At 37.5% G+C, this 23002-nt stretch overlaps 1 protein-coding gene across 1 annotated transcript in view; it reads right to left on the reverse strand.

Moving 5' to 3' along the window:
* COL5A2 (collagen type V alpha 2 chain) overlaps positions 1-23002 on the reverse strand; it is a 204759-nt gene that overhangs the window by 43485 nt on the left and 138272 nt on the right. The window contains exons 13-25 of the mRNA XM_006115382.4: positions 21312-21365; positions 20548-20601; positions 18089-18133; positions 16616-16669; positions 15634-15678; positions 10953-11006; positions 6880-6978; positions 6375-6419; positions 6174-6272; positions 4673-4726; positions 2631-2738; positions 2203-2256; positions 1415-1513 (exon numbers count right to left, since the gene is read on the reverse strand). Coding sequence (XP_006115444.2) covers positions 1415-1513; positions 2203-2256; positions 2631-2738; positions 4673-4726; positions 6174-6272; positions 6375-6419; positions 6880-6978; positions 10953-11006; positions 15634-15678; positions 16616-16669; positions 18089-18133; positions 20548-20601; positions 21312-21365 — 864 coding nt within the window. The remainder of the gene's footprint in view (positions 1-1414; positions 1514-2202; positions 2257-2630; positions 2739-4672; positions 4727-6173; positions 6273-6374; positions 6420-6879; positions 6979-10952; positions 11007-15633; positions 15679-16615; positions 16670-18088; positions 18134-20547; positions 20602-21311; positions 21366-23002) is intronic.

Genomic DNA, 23002 nt, shown 5'->3' on the forward strand with positions numbered 1-23002 from the left:
GCAGCTGGGCTGATGGCCGAGTGGTGTGATGTGCCCAGTGTGGGCACTCAGGGCACTCCAAGCCAGAACTTCTTTGCAAGCGGGGCACCCCTTAGAACTGTGTGTCCGGGGTGGGGGTCGGGACCCTTTAAGCGCAGCCCTCGGCTAGCCTGAGACAGCATCTCCATGCTCTAAGTCCTCCTTTTATGCCCTGCCAGCACTGCTTCCGGCCATCCTTAAGCCCTGTTCAGAGTCCACTCAATGTGGACTTGCTAGTTCGAACTAGCAAAACGCTAGTTCGAACTAGTTTTTAGTTCTAGACACGTTAGTTCGAACTAGCTTAGTTCGAATTAACTAATTCGAACTAAGTTAGTTCGAACTAGCGCTGTAGTGTAGACGTACCCTGAGTCTCTCCAGGGGCTTCCTCTCACCTACTGCATGGTCAAAGTCAAACTCCTCAGGCTCACCTTCAAAATTCAACACAACTTTATTCCTAATTGCATCTCTGCTCTTATTTCCTCCTATTTACTCTCCCATTTGTTGTCTACTCTTCTCTCAAGCCTCCCAACATCTCACTCCTCTTTATTTCTCCCACTCTCAACCATTTTTTCCATGCTACTCCTTATGCTTAGAATTTTCTCTCTCTTCTTGCATGGGACATTCCAACCCTCCCCCCCCCCAAACATTTATTCTGCAGGAACTTTCAATGCCAGCTCACCCTGCACAGCACAAATATATTAAAAACAATTAACACATTTAACAAAGGTTGGACCTTCAACCTATGTTTTCTGAATACCTCATGTTTCACATACCTACATTCCTGCGGAATGCATTGTCTATATTTAATTTAAATAGAATTGGCTCCCTTTGAAATTAATGGGAGACTTGCCTTTGATTTCAAGGGAAAGAGAATCAGGCCCTTAGTCCTGATCCTGAAAACACTTATGTGCTTCACTTTCATCGTCATCATCATCATCAACAACAACCATGGGCTCAATGCCCATTGGTGTCCAATGCCTCCCTCACTATTTCCTTTTATCTTTCCCTGTCCAGTGCAGAGTGGCTTAGTTTTTGTAGACTAGCTCCGCACCAACCAACTAAATCATCTGCCCATTCTCTGTGGGGTCTGCCTCCCCTATTCGGATCATCAATTATGCCAAATACCAGGGTCTTAACTTTTCACTTGTAATTCATTCTGCAGATATGCCCGAATAGCTGTAACTTCAAAAGTAATCCCGTTGAACTCAAGGTTGGGTTCGTTTTTTACTCGCAAAGCTGAAGACATTAAAGTGGTGGAAGAAGTGACCCCTCTACATAGCTTGTATAAACAGAACTTGTATAGCAGTTTGCTAAGCGTATAAAGTACCCTGCCTTCCTCAGGAATGTAAGATGTTATGCAAATTAATGACATGACTTTTTTTTATAATTTCCTTACCCTAGCACCTGGGAGGCCAGGCTCACCAGTGCGCCCAGGATCCCCCTGACTTCCTTTTGGGCCTGAAGAACCTACTGGACCACGTTCCCCTTGAGCTCCCTAGAAACGATATCAAAGCACCATTAGTCAGACTCTAGATGGAGCAAGCATGGGAAGAAGAAGCAAATGTAAAATACACATCTTCCATCCACAGTTTCTATCGATGTTTTTGTAAATGGGAATTACCAAATATTCTGAACCAAATCCTTAACATTATGTACAGATGGTCCCTTGTATAGAATTAATTAGCATAATACTATAAAGATATTAATTAATATTGAGAAGATAATACTGTGGAACTAAGAGACAAAAACATCTTTGAGTCACTTGTCCATAAGAGAAATACTTGTTAGGCTTCTCAGTGGAGAGGTCAAGAAAGAGCTATTGTACAAGAAATACTTCCTCTCCAAATACTCATTTAATAGACACTCCAAAATGCAATGTAAGTAGTTACTGGTCAGTGGCTTTTGCAAATCATGGTGCAAGTATGAGAGCATCAAGATGGAGATATAAAAGGAGAATGAAAAGCCATGAGACACATAGGACAAGCAATGTTTTTCACTTAGAATCCTAGTCCCAGCATGGTTGGAAGACCTGACCCACTGTCATACTGCAGTTCCTTTTAGCTAAGCCTCCAAACATTAAGTGGATGGGCTCGGTTCTCACAGCAGTCTGTCTTTTCAGTTACTATCTTCTTTTATGTGAATATATGTATGCATGAAGAGGAGGAAAAGGGCCCAATCGCTTACCTTTGGTCCAGGCAAGCCATCAGAACCTGGAAAGCCACGATTACCTGGAGCACCCTATATAAAAATACCATAAATTGTTGTTAATCATCTGATGTGCAATTGGGGATTATAGTTCAGTTTATTTTCTTATAAAATTGTCGTCCTCATACTGGCTACTTTGCCAATAAACTACTCTTTTGTGGTGATGAATAACTAAAGGCCTGATTCTGTGTATTACAAAAGACAGCAACCTATCACTTCAGAGATACCAGGTCATAAAATCACTATTGTAAGAAACAATGTTAGACCAGCATTGTCAATATATTATCATTACAGAAAAGTTTGACTCTGCTCACCACAGACTTCAAGGGAGCTCGGATTCAAGTCCAGGTCAGCGATGATTTTCACTAGGAGCACCTCTAATATAAGTATTTTTCTGGCTTCCTTACCCTTTCTCCAATGGGGCCTTGTGGACCTACTGACCCAGGGTCACCTCGAGGGCCTCTTTTCCCTTCTTCACCAACAGGGCCAATGGGACCCTGAGGGCCATGTGGACCCTATTGAAAATATTGACTTGTTTAGAAGAAAGCAAATGAATCATTTTTAAGGCTCAGTCAAACACTCTTCCAACATAAACTATAAACATTTTTCCAAACAAAAAAGGACAAAGTTGGGTGGTCACGTTTTTTTAAAATCTCTTTTGAGTTAGTTATAACATGCAATTATTCTCATTCAGATTTTCCTTTGCTGATGTTTATCAACTAGTACTTCAGCACAAAATGATGCATAAATGAAAGGTAATTTTGAAATTTGGCTCTACATTGTAACTTGCAATCATTGACTTGCTTGCACAGGAATCAACTACTTGTAATGTGTGGTGTTTATTAATCATTTGGCAAGGAGCATTAAGGAAATTAGTATTTAATAATTTAAATAACTTGTGGATTCCATCACCATATATTAAAAAAGCAAACTTAAGGCAACATTTTTCTGTCTGATTCACACTGTAGATTTTTTCTCAGTGATGCATCTCTTTGGGCATGTCTAGACTACATGTCTCTGTCGCCAGAGGCATGTAAATTAGACTACCCAACATAGTCAATGAAGTGGGGATTTAAATATCCCCCGCTTCATTAAAATAAACATGGCCGCCGTACTATACCAGCTCAGACGCGGATTGGTCAGCAAGGAAAGCCTTTGCCAACTGATCCTGTAAACCTCGTTTCAGGAGGCATAAGGGATCGGTCGGCAAAGGCTTTCTTTGTCGACCGATCCATGTCTTGACTGCCGTGTTATGCCGATGATCATCTGAACCGGCACAACGTGGTGGCCATTTTTATTTTAATGAAGCAGGAGATATTTAAATCCCTGCTTCAGTGACTATGTCAGGTAGTCTAATTTACATGCTTCTGGCGACAGAGGCATGTAGTCTAGACATACCCTTTGATGTAAATTTTGCAATGCTTCTGCTAATGGAACCTTCATGCCATCATCCCTGATGAACTTTGGCTTAATGACACAAAGGATCTGAAATGGACACTTTTCATTCTTGATAGATGGAATTGAAATTTACTGGTCCCACAGTTGACAAAAATTGTCAGTGTCTCTTTCTGGAAGGACATTCTTCCCAACACCCTTAAGTCTAACCAAGGTTCAAGAAATCATTTGTCAGCATTGTCAGTTTTGCTATTATCCCCTCTCTAATAATTTAATCGAGCAAGAATAGTAAAAAGGCATTGCCAAATCGACTACAACTGATCCCAACTCTGCTAAAGCTAATAATCTTTTCATTCATAGCCTTCATTCAAACTTTGGGATGGCTCTGGTCATGTTGATAGATTGTCTTCTCATAGCTATGAACACAGATGAAACATCCATGCTAACACTATCGTGTCTATCAGCATCATATTGCTGAACAAAAAGTGCTGCTGACTCACCAATGAACCTCTGATGGGTGGACAGAGTTGAATTAAGCTAAAGTTCATTTCTCTTGGCCATGGCCCAGAGTTTGGGCAACTGCCAGTAGTCTCCTAGTGTTCTCATGTGTAGAGTCCATTGGGGACCTGTCTATATTACAACCTTGAAGTACATTATGAGATGCTGTAGTCTACATTGCTACCAACCTACACTATCTTCAGTTCTGTTCGTCATATTTTCTCATATGAAATCAAAGCATGTTGTCAAAGGAGTATTTGTGATCAGTGATTTCCTCACCAGATCAAGAAGTTGGACCAGATCCATCCATGGCTGCTAATAAAGCATAAAGGGTAACTGGCTGAAAGGTTTACCTTGTCATGGATTCAAAGGACCCATCCTGCCACACACGCACAGCACAATGTGACCAAGGTGTTCCGTGGCCACTAGTTGCAGTTCAAAACCAATAATGAGAGGTAGATAGGTCTCAATGAATATAGTATTGTGCACCACACAATAATGTTTGTATTGTTCTTTGTTTAAATTTCATCTGATTAAACAAAATACAAAGACTTACAGGTTCCCCTTTTGGACCTGCTTCTCCTTTGAAACCTGGCACACCAGGGTCTCCCTGAAAAGAAATAAATTAATACCAACCATGAGCAGCAATGTGCACAAACCATACAACCAGCTTTATCTGAGTTATCTATGTACAGTGGTTTCAAATGAAAATTGCAACAGTGCTTCTGCCAATCCAATATACAGATAGGTTGTTCACACATGGTAACTCCAAATAGCACCTGATCCTGATGTTCTTAGTCAGTCCTCACTCAGATATAAGGTCCATTGACTTCAGTAAGACTTTTGTCTGAATAAAAACCTTAGAACTTGATCTAATCACTGTAACTTCTTTTCTTGTCCAGTTTAGTAACCAACAGCTGACATACAAAAGCCCAAAGGGCCAGTCCCATATACTGCAGATTTCTCACATTTTGTAAATGACTATCTGTTCCACTCTGTAACTGTACTCAGAGGGGTTACAGTTGGTTTATAGCAAAATTGCTCAACTGATAATACTGTGAAAGTATATATATTTAACATTAAACAAACCAGATTGCTAATGGTTAATTTGCAGAAGACTTCAATAAGCATTTAAGCACAATTTAAGCACAATTACTTCTTCAATAATTCTGGACAATGTTTGTCATCAGAAATCTACTCCCATCTATGAGACCAACTATAACAACATTTTAGTGCATTTATGATAGTTTATGCTTTCTGTAAATATGTCTGTTTCTCTGTAATTATATATTCAAAATACTAATTAAGGCTCTGATTCCACAGATGACTCCAAACAGACCTGTGCCACTGAAGCCAGTAAGACATTGTGTACAGGTCTCTGCAGTCAAATTTGGAATTGGGACCTAAGAAAGTAAATTCTCTATTTCAGAATATACATAAGGAGTTATTGAGAACCAAGTCTCGGTATGTTTACTCCTATTTTGTGGTCTACTGATTTCATCTCATTGCTAGGAAATGAAGAAGTGGCATTACTAATAACTGCATTAGCTTCCCTTAGTTACATCATAGCTAAATACAGAAATTCCTCATTTAACACTATAAATGTGTTTCTGAAAATGTTTGTGCTAAGCAAAAACGTGCTATGCAGGGTCAATTTTCCAATTAAAAATAATGGAAAAGGTGGGGGTTGCGTTTCAGATGGTGGTGGCAAAGTCAATTTTTTGTTGGTGCTGGGTCATCAACATCAACATTAGATATCTAGCAAGTCAAGTCACCGTGGTTTGTCAAAACACGAAGATAAACACGTGAGTAAGCAGAGGAGCACTGTGACCATGTGTATTCATCCACTCATGCGTATTACCACTGTTTTCACCAACTTATACTGCCGTTTGATGTAGTCTGCCACTTGATTATTTTTGTGTTATTTTGGGGACAGTCGTGTTATTCGAAAAATTTTCCCTAAAAAAAATTGTACTATTGAGAAAACATGTTAAGAGGGTATTGTTAAACAAGTAATTACTGTATTATCATTATCATGGTGACAAAGAAATTATTACCACTTGTCCTCGGATGCCAGGAGGACCGGTACTGCCTTGAGGTCCTGGAGAACCAAGTGGACCTGCTAAACCAGGTGGGCCAGAAGTTCCTGGAGATCCCTACAAAAGAAATCAGTGCATAAGAGATGCAGCATGACATGCTGTCATTAAAAAAAGGAATCCAGCATCAAAAATCCTTATACAGTTGATTTGATTACTTACTGTTGGACCTTTAGCACCAGGGGAACCGTCTGTCCCTATAGTCCCCTAAAAACAGAATACAAATCATTATAACATTGCATATGGATGGAGGATTAAAAACATATTGTTAGACGTGTATATGTGCCTTCTCTCAGGAGCAGATAATAAAGGCTAATATGTAGACTGTGCAAAAGCTCACTGTTTGATCCCAATTCTACACACACACACACACACACACACGTGTTAAACTTTAAGCATGAAAGTCAATATCACTTATTCACCTGCTTAAAAGGTCACAGTTTCTATCAGCATGTGTAACATTTAATTTGCAAGTGTTTTTCATCACTTATCTAAAAGGTATTTGTAATAAAAACAATGGAAAGACATGAATGATGTCTTTCATTTCTCAAAATGCTTTGGGGGGGGGGGGTGAATTAACTGCTCACAATTGTAAGGTACCACTAGATTTGGGTAGACAATGTGCAGGCCATCAGTAGAATTAGTATCCAAAATCTGATGAACTTACAGGAAGGCCTTGTGACCCTGCTGGACCTGGTTGTCCTGTTTCACCCCTTTGTCCCTGCGGACCTTCTGGGCCACGTGCACCTGTTGGACCTGCTTCCCCCTAATATTACACAAGAGAAAATTATCAGTTGTGGAATTATTTTAAAAGCAGCACATAATAATTAATAGGGAATAATGCTTGGAACGGATAGCAGTAGAACCAACATTTCCATATATTTTAATATTAGGAAAAGGTATAGCACATATAAGAATCCAAATCTCCCCTAAATCTGTCTGGATTTATCCCATTGAAACTGAAACCACAATCAGCCCCATATACAAAGCACCTTTGTTTTAGAGGATAAACAGCATGGCAGCCAGTATAGCTTATCCAAACCACACCACCATTAGAGTTACTATATTATAGAAGGAAGAAACACACACAAAAAATCAACATGCCAATACAGGTTGATTCTTTAGCCTTTGTTTGCATAGTTTGCAGCTGAGATTTGAAACTATATAAATTATAATTGATAAGAAGAAATGTTTCTTCTCGCAGTATATATTAAGCTGTTGAGCTCACTGCCACAGGATTTTATTGATAAAAGCACTTAATATTGAAAATATTTAAACACAGGAACATGGTAGGCATTTGTTGTGCTTTCTATAGTCAAAAGTCATGAGATGTACCATGCAGTAATGACCTCTGTCAGAAAAAGGCTATGAGATTAGCTGGACCACTGAACTATTCTGGTATGCAAGTCACTCTGGTAGGTCCTCACTTTTCTCCATATGGCTATGTCTACAGTTCCGCGTCCAGGGAATGCATCTACTCTTCTGAATTCTTTTTCAGAAAAGCAGATACGCTTTTTCGGCAACCCTGTAAACCTCGTTTTACAAGGAAGAAGGAATGTTCCGAAAAAGGTGGTTTTTTTCTGACATTTGGCCCAGTGTATATGGGCCAAATGTCAGAAAAGCCTTTTCCGAAAAGCCTCTTCCAAATTGCAAAAGATTCACAATTTGCATAGCTTTTTCCAGAAGAACAGTGTAGTGTAGACATAGCCTATGTGGTCCAATTGCTTTTTTAACTGATGCTACTATATAATTGTATCTTCAGGACTGAGGGGCAGTGCCTCAGCAAGTGTAAATCTGCACAGCTTCACTGAGTGCAGCTATACCTGTTTCCACAACCTGAGGAGAGAATCCTGGAAGAAGTTCCACCCTTTAAAAAAAATTTCATTGCTTCTTCCCTTGTCAGCTCCTTCAAACATTTATGTAGAAGTTTTGTTTTGTTTCCCCATTGCTCTATTTTTTCTGCCAGGCATTAAAAAGATAATAAATTAGTCCAATATGTTATACAGATGTCATCTTGTTTCCAGAGAATTGTTTTATGAATGTTGCCAACTGTACAAACAACATCCAACATCTGTTGAGCTTGGCTACCTGGCTAATAGAGAGAGATGTTTTTACTGTATAATAATTTTCGTACCAGTTGTGGGGATTCAGCATAGAGGAGGGGAGCATTTCTGGGGGGGGGAAGAAGGATGGGCAGATTGCATGACTCTGGGTCTTTAAAGTTCATGGCAGATATGTTTTCCTGGCTATGGGCAAACTATTGAGCTATTCTTGAATGCTGCCAAAGCATGTTCACATGCAGGGCTGGAGGCTCAGACAGTTATCCACTAACCCAAATCTCTCTTCTCAGGTCAGCCATCGAAGTAAATGCAGCCCAGCCCCACAAAAACTACAATGATCATTTTGAGAAGCATGACAATAACTAAGATAGGAAGAAAACAAATCCAAAAAGAGTAAAAAAAAATCTTAAATCAATGAAGAAAATTCAAGAAGATGCAAGCATGGAATAGAAGAAAGAAAGAAAGAAAGAAAGAAAGAAAGAAAGAAAGAAAGAAAGAAAGAAAGAAAGAAAGAAAGAAAGAAAGAAAGAAACTGATCAGGAAAAAAACAAGTGAGATGGTAGCAACTGTGTCAGAGCAGGGAGCGAATTTCCACTGGAGCATGAGATCAACTCTATGCAAAGGCTGAGAGGGAGATTTCAACACAGAATACCTGGAGCATCTTGGCCCACCAAAATATTTATTATGGTTTTTGTTTTACTATATTTTTGCTAGAATTTTAATATGTGAATTATAGAGGTTTACACGGCCTTTCAGTTTTCCATGACACAATGTTTTAGCACTTCATACAGGAGGATTTAAATGCCAATCAGCCAGTATACATAACAAATCAAATATACTTTGCTGTTCCTTGAAGCTATAATTAGAGCAGTTTCATAAAAAATGGTGGGGTTCAAGCTGTTAAGGTCTTGAACTGCGTTATTACTTTGTAATTAATGGACAGATTTTCTGTTCATGTACAGGATTAATTTCTAGTAGTCACGGATCATGAGATATCAGACCTTAAAATGAATTAGTCATTTTGAGATCCCATGTTTATTGCCTCTCAGTGATTTTCATATCAAATGTACCTAATTTACATGTCAAAAAGGGTTTTTTTCCTGACAGTCCCTTAAACTTAGCCTGAGATCTGACAGCCAAGTTGTATTATTTCTTGCTTAGGCATCATCACCAGCTATTATATGCCGACTATATTCTTCTCTCAGTTATAGCTGCAGAACTCCACTATAAGAAAACATCTCAGCTATCCCTTTCACCATACCCTGCCTGTCCCCAAAACTCACAAAGTAGATGGAAGAAATTGTAATAGATAGAATTAATTCTCAGATAAATACAGGATTTCATACCCCCTCCTAAAGAATTCATGACCCAACTTTGTTTTGGGCCGTATTATTCAGTCATTATTCTGTCTCTAAAGAGCTCTCTGAGTATGGAAACTGAGTCTCCCATTTCCATGTAGGCAGAACTGGAGGAATATAGGGCATTCTGCATTTCCTTCTATTGCAGCAAGATTTTCTTTTCCACCCACCCTCTGCAGATGATGGGGTTTGGAGAGTTATTGAGTCTTTTCCCTGGGATACTGCAGTTCAGTTGCTGATTGTAGGTGTAACAATTTGCCATCAATCTGCGTTTGTAGCAACACTACAATACTGCACCCTTCAACCTGGCTAATGGCAAAATTATGAGTTAGTTCTAAATTACTAATTTCTTTCCTAAATATTCCTTTTAAAATGTTCACATGCAAGACTTATTGAAAGGGAAAGTAGCAACTCCTTGTATCTTTAGGTCACCAGTCAGAGCTGAGTCATGCCTGGAATATTAAAATGTCTACTGTATCTAAATGCAATGTTGTCGGAAAACAGACCAATCACCACTTGAATAAGAAAGGTACAATCAAAAATTAAGTTAAAAACCCTAAACAATCTAAATGCTGATTTTAATTGTTACATTTATGCTGTGATGATAACCTAAATATCTTTGTAATTCAGGCTTGTGTATGCCATCCAAAATATAAAGATTACCAGAAAATCATCACTCTTAACAAATGGAATAAGAAAAGTTTTAATTTGTTCCCATTCTTTGAGCCAAATAACTTCTTTTATAGAGGTTTAAAGGACGCTTGGGGTGGGGTGTGGGAAGACGAGATAAGGCCAACCTTGCATGAGTGCACAATTGTTTTACAATTCTTTTGTTTAGTTCATTCATTGACCTATGGCACAGTAACCTAGTGCATTGCCAGATCTCATTAAAGCTTTTATTTCCTGCAGCTGTATCAGTTTCCTGGGGGATGCATCTACAGAGCTAACTCCATCAAGACAGTTGATTTTACAACTTTATGGTATAACATAATATTTGAATTAAGAGCTCTGTGTAGCTCAAAAGCTTGTCTCTTTCACCAACGGAAATTGGTCAAATAAAAGATATTGCCTCACCCACTTAGTCTCTATTAAGAGTTGCTTCAGTATGACCATGGCCATGTTCTGTCAAAACCTACTGCTTCATCACAGCTGTTGTTTACAGCTTCTATCTCCAGGTGTTTAATTAAAAGTGAAATGCACAGTCACTTATTAAGGACCTTTTTGTTTGTGAAGATGAATTCCACATGTGGTCTCTTTAACTGTAGGTATATGAGGATCTAGTTAATAGGTCAAACAGACAATAAAAAATCAGTATTTCCTACCTTTACACCAGGATTACCCGGAAAACCAGGAGAACCAATTATACCAAGTGGTCCCTAAAAAAGACAGATACAGTATATGAGGCAATATTTCCAACGTCAGTATCACAAAACTAGTAGCCTAAACACTGATGAAGGCCCATGCAAGGAGAGCTTCTTGGTTTAAATGCAATGTCCAGTCCCAAAATATACATAAGAAAAATGAAGCCAGTTCTATAAATAGTGTAAATGAACAGGTGGTACCGAATACCACTTATAAATGTAATGTTTTAAGAAAGTCAGTGACACTGAGACTGAGGTTGACGAGTCACAAATGGCTCTTTAGTGGGTCTCTTGCAGCTTTCCAGCATATGACATTAAAACTCTGGGCGATTTAATTATAAATCAGTCTAAGGTTTTAACCAATCTTTCGTTATCTAGCTTTTATTAGGTAGCTGGCATGATAATATTGAAAAAGTCTCTAAGGGGTAGCTGTGTTAGTCTATATCTTTAAAAAGTAGTAGTCCTGTGGCACCATAGAGACTAAGAAATATAACACAATATATATTTTTGTTGGTTTCTATGGTGCCACAGGACTACTCATTGTTTATATAATAATATTTAGTCAGTCATTTTGCTATGAGAATTTTGAATAGTAAATGAAACAATGAATTCACCTGCTGTGGCTCTTTTGGGAAATGTTGATTGCTAATTTGGCTCCTGAACCACTGAGGCCTGAGAACCACTGAACAAAGCACTTTTTTACTGTCATTATCAATGTTACTGCTGGTTCATCTGCCAACTTCCAAGCAATAATCAGGATAGCTTTTAATTACCGTAACATATTTTTTAGTTTCAGTTTTCATTACAAATCTGCTGTTTCCCCTTCTTTATGCTCAAACTAATGTTAATAGACACTAAAGGATAAGATAATCAAAAAGAATGAGACTATTTTTCCACTCATAAATTTTCTATCTGTAAAATCTCTGCATATTGTGATACAGATGATGTTCTATCAGCCACGATTATAAATATCTAAACAAAAATTATATTATATTATATCAATGCATCTCCATCAGATAGCTCAACAAAATTGTACAGCCAGTGAAATTCAGATATTGTTAAATATCATTCAGAAAGCTCTGTCTTAATTATATAGGCATTCCAATTTAGTAATAACAGTGTCAGAATCCCTGTCAATCATGATTAAGGATACGATTTGATCACAGTGGTCACTGATTCTGTGACTTTACCTGATCTCCATGACTTCTTCAACTTCAGCTCCAGCCTCACATATGGGCTATGTCTAGACTGGCCAGTTTTTCCGGAAAATCAGCCGCTTTTCCGGAAAAACTTGCCAGCTGTCTACACTGGCCACTTGAATTTCCGCAAAAGCTTGACTTCCTACTGTAAGAAATCAGTGCTTCTTGCGGAAATACTATTCTACTCCCATTCAGGCAAAAGTCCCTTTTGCGCAAAGCTTTTGTGCAAAAGGGCCAGTGTAGACAGCTCAGATTTGTTTTCCACAAAAAAGCCCCGATCGCGAAAACGGTGATCAGGGCTTTTTTGCGGAAAAGAATCCTTGCCAATCTAGACGTGCTTTTCCGCAAAAAGTGCTTTTGCAGAAAAGCGTCCATGCCAATCTAGACGCTCTGTTCCGAAAATGCTTCTAACGGAAAACTTTTCCATTAAAAGCATTTCTGGAAAATCATGCCAATCTAGATGCAGCCCTCGTGTGGCTCCTGGTATCAGCCTTATGCATGGCAGGAATTGGGCTTCTGTGATTTATTGTTTATTGCCCACTTCCTGGCCAGGATTTTTAATAAAAACACCTGTGACAAAATCTTAGCCTTAATCATGATACCCATATCACTCAAATCACATGACCTTTAGGATCAATAACTTCAATAGTCCTGCATTTTCTACTTAGAGAAAAACCCCATTAAAACTCAGATTGTGTAGATTGAGACTTATATTGTTCATGATATATTCATGAAAATATAAATGTTGTCAAAAGTATCCTAATTATGTTAATAAGCATCAAAACACTGAAGAAATAGCTCTCTTGCCTGTGAGAGTTCTGTGTATGAAGAACAACAGAGTTATCTGGTCCAGATTAAATAAGATAGCTGACACAGGTGCATCCAAAAATAACAAGTACAAGTTTCATGGTTGTCAAGTATAATTTAGAGTCAATCAAGTGTAGGCTAATGCTATTTTTTCATTGCCATGGTGCGGGGTGGGCTGAACAGATGTTGCATACGCTTCCTTCTATATTATATAGTCTTTGAATTTGTGGTATATAGTGGTCTTAAATATTGAGTACAGCTGTATATCCCCAAATGATTTCCCGTTCTTTGTCTTTGGCTGGATTTATACCCTCGTTGGGGAACATGATGTAAACTGAGAAAGAACGTTTTATATAATGAAGCTTCTGCTGACAAACTCAGTAAGAACAATCTGTTCCAAAGACTATTAATTATGAAGAATATTTCTACCAAAAAACTTGTAGTTAATTGCTAAAGCACTGCTGTAACAGTTCATTTAATGTATTTATGAAAAAGCCATATCCCAGTTTATTGAGTCAAGAGACACTTGTCTGCCAAATCTTTCTCGTTTTAATGATAATTTTAGCATTACAACATATTTCTTTGCACTTATCCAATTTATCATCTATTTGGATAGCACTTTCTCTAGAGAGATCATGTTTAATCATCATGCATCTCCCTATGAGATTTCTAGGGAATGTACCAGATAGGCTAGCCAACCAGATGTCATGCCCAGTGGGTTTGAGCTCATGTTGGAAGTCCTCTAAAGTATTTATACTTCATCAGGAATTTCAGAGTTGCTTTGACATTCAATTTTTAAATTAGAGATTTGTTTTAAAATTATGAAACATCTTTAAAAATAAAACATGTAAAAGTATTTTAATAGCTGTGGTCACCCTTCTCTATAGGATGCACTAGATAACTGAACATGGCACCTATATATACTCTCAGCTTGAACTTCTATTATAGTCAGTAATAAGTTATAGAAGTTTACAACGGTACAGTCTACTGTGTAACACATGGAAAATACTGTTTCCTCACTGTATTCTCTCCAAGACTTTTTCCACTTGGTATATCCAAGTCCAGTGAGAACATCTTATTCAGTTCACATGAATTAAAAAACTTGGGTCAAACCTGGATTTGTCACTGAAGTTTCTGTATTACATTTCACAAAGCTACATCTGAGGTGAACAGACGCAGATGTCGTGGAATTGGTTAGGACTCACCATATCTCCAACATATTTAATTACACTCAGTTCAGTTTATGTACATACTCAAACGTAACATTATTGGTAAATATGTTGTATAATACACTTTTATGATTGGCCTTACAATCCGTTGTACATATCAAACTGTCCATGGGCTGTAAGCAATGCTGTAGCCGCAAACTCATTACAGGTTACTTTTTTTCTATTTCTTAATCTACTAATTCAATATTATTAACAAAGTCACTTGTGAGTTTATGCTTTGTCCATTGCTAATCTCAGTTTCCTTACTTCTGTCCCTTACTTCTTGCATTGTTCATGCAAGGCCTACTCAATATCATTCATGAAGAAAAACTATGTATTCAAACAATGAAAATTTTTACTTTAGATTAGTATGCCTCATATTAAATGAAGAAACAGCATACAGGAATATCACATTTTGAATCAATGGGCAATAACTTTGACAGATTTTTTTGTCAAGTGACATTCACAAAAAATAAAGTTACTTTTGATGGAAATCTGTCAAACATTCATAGTGAAGAAGAAGAATTGAGTAAATAGTACTATAGGCCTTAAACCAGCAAACACTTAAGCATGTGCTTAATTTTACACATATGAATAATCCCACTGAGTTCTAGATATTCTTCAGTGAAGTACTCATATGAATTAAGTTAAATATTTATGCATGTTTGTAGGACTGGAACCAGAATCACTTTTTATATGAAAATCCTTAGTTTTAACTGCCATACTATATTTTCTTTATTTGAAAATATTTTATAATACCTGTTCTGTATTACAAAACTACTTGTAAAACTTGTATTGAAAAGCACTATTGTTTTAATTTTGAAAACTTTTATATAAATGATGTATTTTTTAATAGATTATTCTCTCAAGGATGCAGTTTATTAGCTTGCAATGCATTTGTACATATGTTCCTGTTTCATCAGCTCAGTGCATGACCTCTTCTAAAAAAAGTTTCATAAGTTTTGAAAATAGGTAGCAAATTCACATCTTTCTGTTATTAGTGAAATTCATTTCTTCTTACTGAAAATTGGTTTAACTTCCCCTGACATCTTTGTTTGCAAAGACAGCTAGCTTTTTATTAGTTATTCTTTATAATAATACATATTTCTAAAATGCTTACCCTTTCTGCATCTAGGTTCCATTTATTAAAGTAACAGTAAATCAGCAGTATAACAAAAGCACCACCCTATTACCCAAACAGATTAAAATCACTTACTTGTGGTGAAGCAAAATCTTATTTCCCAGAGTACAGAACTTCACGGTTGTGATTAATTATTTTGTGTCAGTGTCAAGAATTATGCAAAGATATTCAGGATTTGTCTCCCATTACCAGACTAACAAATGGCAACAGTTCCTCCTGGTTCTGATGAAAGAATGCCTGGGAGGCAAAGGGAAACCACAACACTGGGAACAAGGAAGGAAACTTACCACTGGCCCAGGCTTTCCAGGCATACCATGTGAACCACGTCCGCCCTTGATATAAAGACAGAAAAGATACAGCACATTTGCAGGAACTCTCATTAAAGTCTAATCTTTTTAATGACTGTGAAGGAGCCAGTTTACAACTGTCTTTAAATTATACCCATTCTTAAGACCATTAGAGAATGGACATGGAAAATGTTTAGACTGAAATCACAACCTGTTGAATTCAAGGGGTTTTGTGAGTGGTTTTAATAGGCTCAGGAGTTCACATTTGTTACAGTGGAAAGTGGCACAAAATGACTTGTAAATGCCATGAAATATGAAAAAAGAATTGAAACAAAATTTAAAACCACAGAAATGAAGCATTTGCTTTTCTTTTCATAGATGGTACCTTATCATGAAATGCTCATGAAAATTCACCTTTTTTTGTTGGGAAAAAAATAGGATCATTTTTAGAGAGATTGGGGGGGAGGTTGTTCTATTTTGAATTAAAATAATGTTACTTCTTCATTTTAAGGGTTTCTTTCAGATGAAAATTAATTCATATCAGAAACATATACAATTTCAGACTTTGCAAGTTTTTGTTAAAATGGCTTTTTTACAGACATTTTAAAGACAAAAATATAATTTCTTGGTCACAAAACTGATGAAAAATGTTGTGAACATATTTATCAATTTTGTACAGCTCTGCTTATAATCACCCTCATGCATCTACTTTATTCTTGGCGTCTATATTAATGAAAATGTAGTACAATGCCATTGCTTTTTAAAATTTAAATTAATACTCTGATCCTGCAAATCTCTATTTAGTCCTTGCAAACTACTTGTGGGGAGCAGGGGTTAAATGTGAGCATAAAAGTGAATAAGTTACTCATTCCTTAGTCAATTTTTGCAAGCTCACATCTTGAAAGAAGAAATAAATTGGATAAAACAAATAAAGCACAGCTTTAGGGCTAACATACTTCAACAAACCCACAAATCCACTTACAGGAGCACCTTGTGGTCCTATTCGTCCTCTTTCACCTGACATTCCCCGAGGACCCTATAAAGAAAGAATAAAAAAAACCTTTAATAGAGTACTCATTGTGTGAGGATAATAAGAAGTGGAATGTAGTAGTTTATCGGTTATTTTTTGTTTGTTTGTTTGTTTGTTTCAGAATAACCACAGTATAGAGCATTTTTTCAATTTTGTTTTGAACACCTCTTATTTTTCTTCCCGCCCCCGTCACACTCTCCCCACTAACTTTTCATGGCAGAACTGATAGAGTTTTGAAGTCTGATCTCACAAGCCTTACTCACAAAAGGATTCCCCTTGGGTACAGTCTTGCTCCCACTGATGACATTTGTATTCCACAGATTTCAAAGATAGCCTGCTTGTACTCGCTATTTTTAATGAGAATACAAGAATGAATCAGAACTAATCATATGTCAAAACCTTACAGGATCATACCATTGTTTGTTTGTTGGTTTGTTTGTTTGTTTGTTTGTTTGGCAAGTGATTACCATGGTCTATAATGCCCGTAAAGTAGAAGTAAATCTATATCCTTGGCCAGTCTAATAAGTTTTGCCCCAGGGAATTGAACTGTTCTGCAATTTCTCTTTTTCCATTTTTAACTGTATTTCAAAACTCAGCCCTGCAATAAGTAAATTCCCTACATAGCTATTGAGGGTCAAAGTAACTCAATCCCATTTATTATGGCTGATTCACTAATTAAGATACATTTCAAGGTTATTACAATTCTGCATGACAGAGGATAATGCATCAAAACCAGATGGCTTTATCTCCTGCCCTACTGGTGTTTGTGCCTGTATTATTACTGCTGGACATCAATAATATTACAATTTAACAGATGCTCCAAATACCATCTAAATAACAGCATTGTGAGACTGCTAGAGAGAAAAGACTCCTCATCCCATATGTTTATTTAGACACAAACTGAAAAATCCTCTATCTGTAGTTTCCTTGGCTAATATTTTTCTTAGATAAATAATTTAAATTATTGACTCAAAGTGATCTAGTTTGAGACTTTCATTATATTCAAATCTCTTCTTATAAAGAATCAGGATAGGCCTACTGGATATAAAGGGGTTAATCACCCTAAACCACAATGGGAAAGAGACCATATCAAAATCTAATTCAGATTTGTGTTAATTTCCTGATTTATTGAAAATACTTACATGACCTCAGTGAGTTCTGGGGAACAACAGAACAAGATGAGCCAGATTCTTTACTGGTATAAAACTAGCATAGCTCCATTGACTACAATGAAGTTTCACCCATCTATACCAGCACAGAACTGCAAAATGTAGCTCTCAGAGACATGGTTTCCAACAAATCTTAACTCCTAGATGCATTACTAGCGCCTTCTGTCAAAAAACAAGGGATCCGTGTTTGCAGCCTCACAGTCATGTATTTGACAGAACAGAAAATCCAATGGCAAACATTGCAAATGACACTCACCAGAGGGCCTGTTTGACCCAATGGGCCAGTTGGACCAGCTTCACCCTAGAAATGCACAAAAAGCATGTTAGAGGAACATGAAACTCTCGCTCTTTTCACCACCACTTATGGTTAACTTGTAGAATGTGTGGGGTGTTACATAATTCACTCCCATTGCTGATGGGAAGAGCCATATTACTGAGTTCTCAGAGAAACTCATCTCTAAGAGAGTTGTTGAATCACTCACAAGTTTCCAGATATAGCTAGGGGATGGTAATTTCCACATGTTCTCCCTCTCCCAGATATTTTCATGTCTGACCCACCAAGTTGCTACAATTATGATGATTTATTAGTGTCCCTGTGTTTAACTGCCGGCAACCAGACTATGGTCAACTCTTGCATTGGCAAGGTTGGGGTGGGTGGGGAAATGCAAGACGACAAGGGCTGACCACAACATCCGTGTGGATGGGCAAGAACTGTTTGCATCCTCCTCCCTAAGGCAGGGAGAGCAATATAATCTATCGAATGCATGGCTAAAATGCCCACCGACACATGTTCTCTACACTGGTGTATTTCCATAGTTGCTGACAATGGAAACAGTGGGAAATTTTAGCAAAAATGGTTTCATCTATATTAGACAAACCAATCTGTGATGCTTTGATGTAATTCATTAAAAGGTTCAACTTGTTCGATTTTTTTTTATGGTTTTTGATTCTGGAAAGTAACCAAAATCAGTTCTTCTATAGCCATTTCATCCACAGTTTGCTTATTCCCAGGTAACAGTTCCAAGCCATCTATATTTTCTACCGTCTACAAGCTAAAATAGTTTCAATACCATTTGTGTGTGGCCTGCAGTGCAGTTTGGGTTTATACAGGGCACAATACATGGCTCGCAGGTAGGATCCTTTGAACATGGCTTCCACTGGGAACACGCTCCACAATGGTGAGTCAATAGAATGGTCTTCTGTTGATATGCATTTTAGTAGTTAAATTCCTGGATGGTCATTGCTCATTAAAAGTGCTGTCATATGGGTGGAAATTGGGTAAATGTTGCATTTTATTAATATCAGCAGAACTGACTTAAATGGGGCCTGCATGTTGTGTAGTCTTGCCTTAAATCTTTGTATTCATGACCAACAGTGTGAAAGAATCTATTTGCATATATTTTATATATATTTGCATATATACACAGCCACACTTAAGTTGCAGCTCTCTGCATGTGCTATGAGTCATTGTGGCCCCCAGGGTTTCCAAAGTTGAGTAGCCCTGGTCTAAATCATCCCTGATAGATGTCTATCCATCTTTTCTGTTTATTAAGTTTTACATATATCTAATTTGGAAAGATTTGATCTTTATCAGTCAGTGTCGGTAAATTAGAGAGACTACATACAATAATGTTGGTAAATGTCAATTTCAGTTAACACTGAAATTGAAGAAAAAATATTTTCATCCATGTCTTCAGATAGCCACAGTAAAAAAATGTTGCTGAAGAATATATTAGAGCCGGATTTCAGGATATTTTCTTTATTAATGTAATGTTGAAAAATGGTATTTTATGTTTTCCATGCTTCAGCATTTTGAATTTCAGTGTGTAGTATCATGAAATAATTATATTCTGGCTTCCCTGTAACTTCCTTCAATTGTGAACATTTAAATATATAATAATGTAAAAACCTTAAAACACTTAAAACCTCACCATGCAAGTGAGAAAATTTAAATTACTATAAATTGAAAAATGCTTAAAATAAATATTGATCTTATCTGTTGAAATTATAAAAAAACTAAAATTCTGCCAAGCCTAATTATAGATGCAGGACCTTTCCAAGTTCCCAAAATAGTATAAAGTGGATGCACAAATCATCCATGCACCATAGGAAGTGTCTCCTTCACAGCTCCCTATGAGCCATTGAGCAGTGGAAAAGCAGCCTAAGATCTCACTAGAAAAGGAATAATGGGATCTAGTTTAACGTAGATCCACTTGCACAGGATACAAACAATCCATGGCCATTATTATGAAATGCAGACTACAGATCCAAGCTGGGGTGAGAATTTCATCTCAGCCCACTGGAATTCCTACATAAAGCCCAAATTCTTGAGCTTTGGACAAGTGAGATTACACAGACAGGGAAATTCCATCCGGTTCTGTTTGGGGACAATAAAAATCTCACACAAGTACCATTCCCAAAACAGATCAATCACTCCTATGGAGCTATTTAATAAGTAAATAAATAATCACAGAAGTTGGTAACCAGTGGAGGAAGCAATTTTTTGTTGATTTTATAACTATTATCTTCAGCTGTTTTTAGTATAGCAGAAAGCATGACTAATCAATGTTCTTCCCCAGGTTTTAGTCTTTGGGCTTTAGGATACTTTTGGATGAAAGACATTAAGACATAAACTTGAATCATGATGACAGTCCAAGAGCTAAACACTACAACTCCTTTGAAAACCAAAGCCAAATTTCCTAATGAAGATATTACCTTGGATCCAGTTGCTCCGACTTCACCCTTAGGACCTTCAAGACCTTTGTGTCCCTATGGAGGGAAATATATAAGTATAAAGGGATAACAGAAACAGTTATTTGTAATTTTTAGTACTAAAATAATCTTTTATTAAAATATCATCAGGGTGGATCTGAGCTGGGGAGAAAGGGTACACACAAGAAAACAAATGGGGAAACAGTTTTAACATACTTTTCAAATGAAACAGCTGTTTGCAAGAGATACACTTCCTTTGGTTTGTCCTCTCTGAGAACAAGAATTTTGCAAATATATATAAAGGATCTAAAAGCAATTAGGAGACAGTAACCCTATTTATTGCTCCCTATAACTCTGGTTATTGGTCCCTAAAGTGGAAACCTGGCCACAAACCTTAATAATTTATTACTGTTCTGTTCCATAAACATGTCCACCCCTAGAGATCCCTTTTCTAGTGCTAGATCTGCCAGCATGGTGGGAGAATAGTTAATCGAAGGTCAATTTGGCCCTGCTTGAGTTTAATACAAGTATCTGCTCACATTATTTCTTCCCAGGGCCTGAGACATTTGAAACTAGAATGGACAAAACACTAGCGATTAAACCACACTTACAGGAGGCTGGACTAGGATTTCTGGGAGGTCTTTTCCAACTCTAACTCATGATTTTGCTATTATTTATAGAACTAAATAGTCAAATAGTCTACAAAAATCCAATAGGCAATCCAGCTGTTGCAAAAGATTATCTGCAAGACAGAGGTTAATGCTTACCCTGTGGCCCTTTAGACCTGGGAGACCTGGAGCACCAGGAAAACCTCGAGCTCCCTAAAAAAAACCACAAACACAGATAAAGCGACATAGACCTATACACTTGAATACTCTCCTAACACCACCAAGTAGATACCCTATTTACTATTTGTACAGCTAAGATAGGTAAGGGAACACAGAGCAAAGTACAAGGACCTTAGTATATCCTCTTAATTGATACATAGCTAATATGCCTTCACTTTGGAGATATAGAATTGCAAGACACACCGAATGTTACAATGAGGTGAAATGGACTCTTTGAAATGGGCTCATTACAAGGTGAGGTAGAATGTCACTGTAATGTCTTACCAAAATGTAAAGGACTCCCAGTAAATATCATTAAAAGTTTCCCATTGACATTAGTGGGAAGGTTTGGCTCAAGCCCCAAATCAATAACAGAAGAAATAGAATAAAAATCAACAGTGGAACCAGGTATTTTTTTATGTAAGGAGAAGGGAAATAAATAAGTTAAGTGGGGGTTCAGAAGATGGCTATAATTTAAATTAAAATAAAATCAGTGACCGAACTTTAACCTGTCTTTTTCACACATTTCAAATCTCATTTCAAATCACAAAAAATGACTGATGCAGCCTAATTAGCAAGCTTTTTCTTAAATTAAACCACTGACAGCATATTGTGGTACTGTGTTGCCATACTGTACACATACGATTGAAACTTGGAATATCTTCTGCTCTTGGGCCTCAATTGAGAAAATTACTTAAGCCCATACCCAACTAATTATTCAGTCACACTAATCACATGCTGAAAATGTGGCATATGCTTTCAAGTACCTTGCTGAATGAGGCCTTGAACATTACATTGGGGCTGTAAACATTTCAAAGATTACATTTTCTGCATTTACAGGACCAAGGTGCTCGGTTTCCTCAAATAGGCAATTAAGGGTATAATTGCTGTCCCAAAGGCAAAGCTCCAGGCCTCTCACCCATAAATAGCTCTGCGTGCTCCAATGAGGCCTAAGAACATGTTTGGAAAAAGGGCATTTAATAAGGTAAACTGGCGTGCAGAAGAATTGAAAGGGTGAAATCTCTATACTCCTTACTTGGATGCAGTGTAAAAATCATCAGCATTAGAAAACTGGGATCTCCTTCAACACAAACTAGTTGGGATTAGATGGCATAGGGAAGCCCATTTCTGAATACCTGTGATTTCCACCCGCATGAATAAAATGACACTTCCATTGACTGGAATTCCTGTTTAACTGCTGACTACATTGTAGATCACAAATTGCTAAAATGAACTATTTAATGCAAGGAATAACGTTTTCTTTAGCAGCGCCATATCATGTCACAGAATTTGCAATGTCATGTAATGACATATACCACATCCAATCTAAGAAAACACCATCAACCCCAGTTCTCCCCTTTGTTTGAGTTGCACCCCAAAATAGTGGATAGCACCGGCTGCAGAGAGATGTTCGCAGATCCCTGAGCCCCAGCTACTTTCCTGCAGTGGAATTTGGAGCATCAAGGGAACATAGGGAATAACTTTTGCTGCTCACATAAGCTCTAAAACAGACCTTTCAGCCAGGATCAGATTCACTGATCACCTGCTGCACAACGCCCTCCTATATTCAACATGCCACCAGCATATACATCGCTTCCACTAAGCTTGAGATGGGAAGGGCATGTCACCAA

Source organism: Pelodiscus sinensis, chromosome 7 (genome assembly GCF_049634645.1).
Source record: "Pelodiscus sinensis isolate JC-2024 chromosome 7, ASM4963464v1, whole genome shotgun sequence".
Lineage (NCBI taxonomy): Eukaryota > Metazoa > Chordata > Testudines > Trionychidae > Pelodiscus > Pelodiscus sinensis.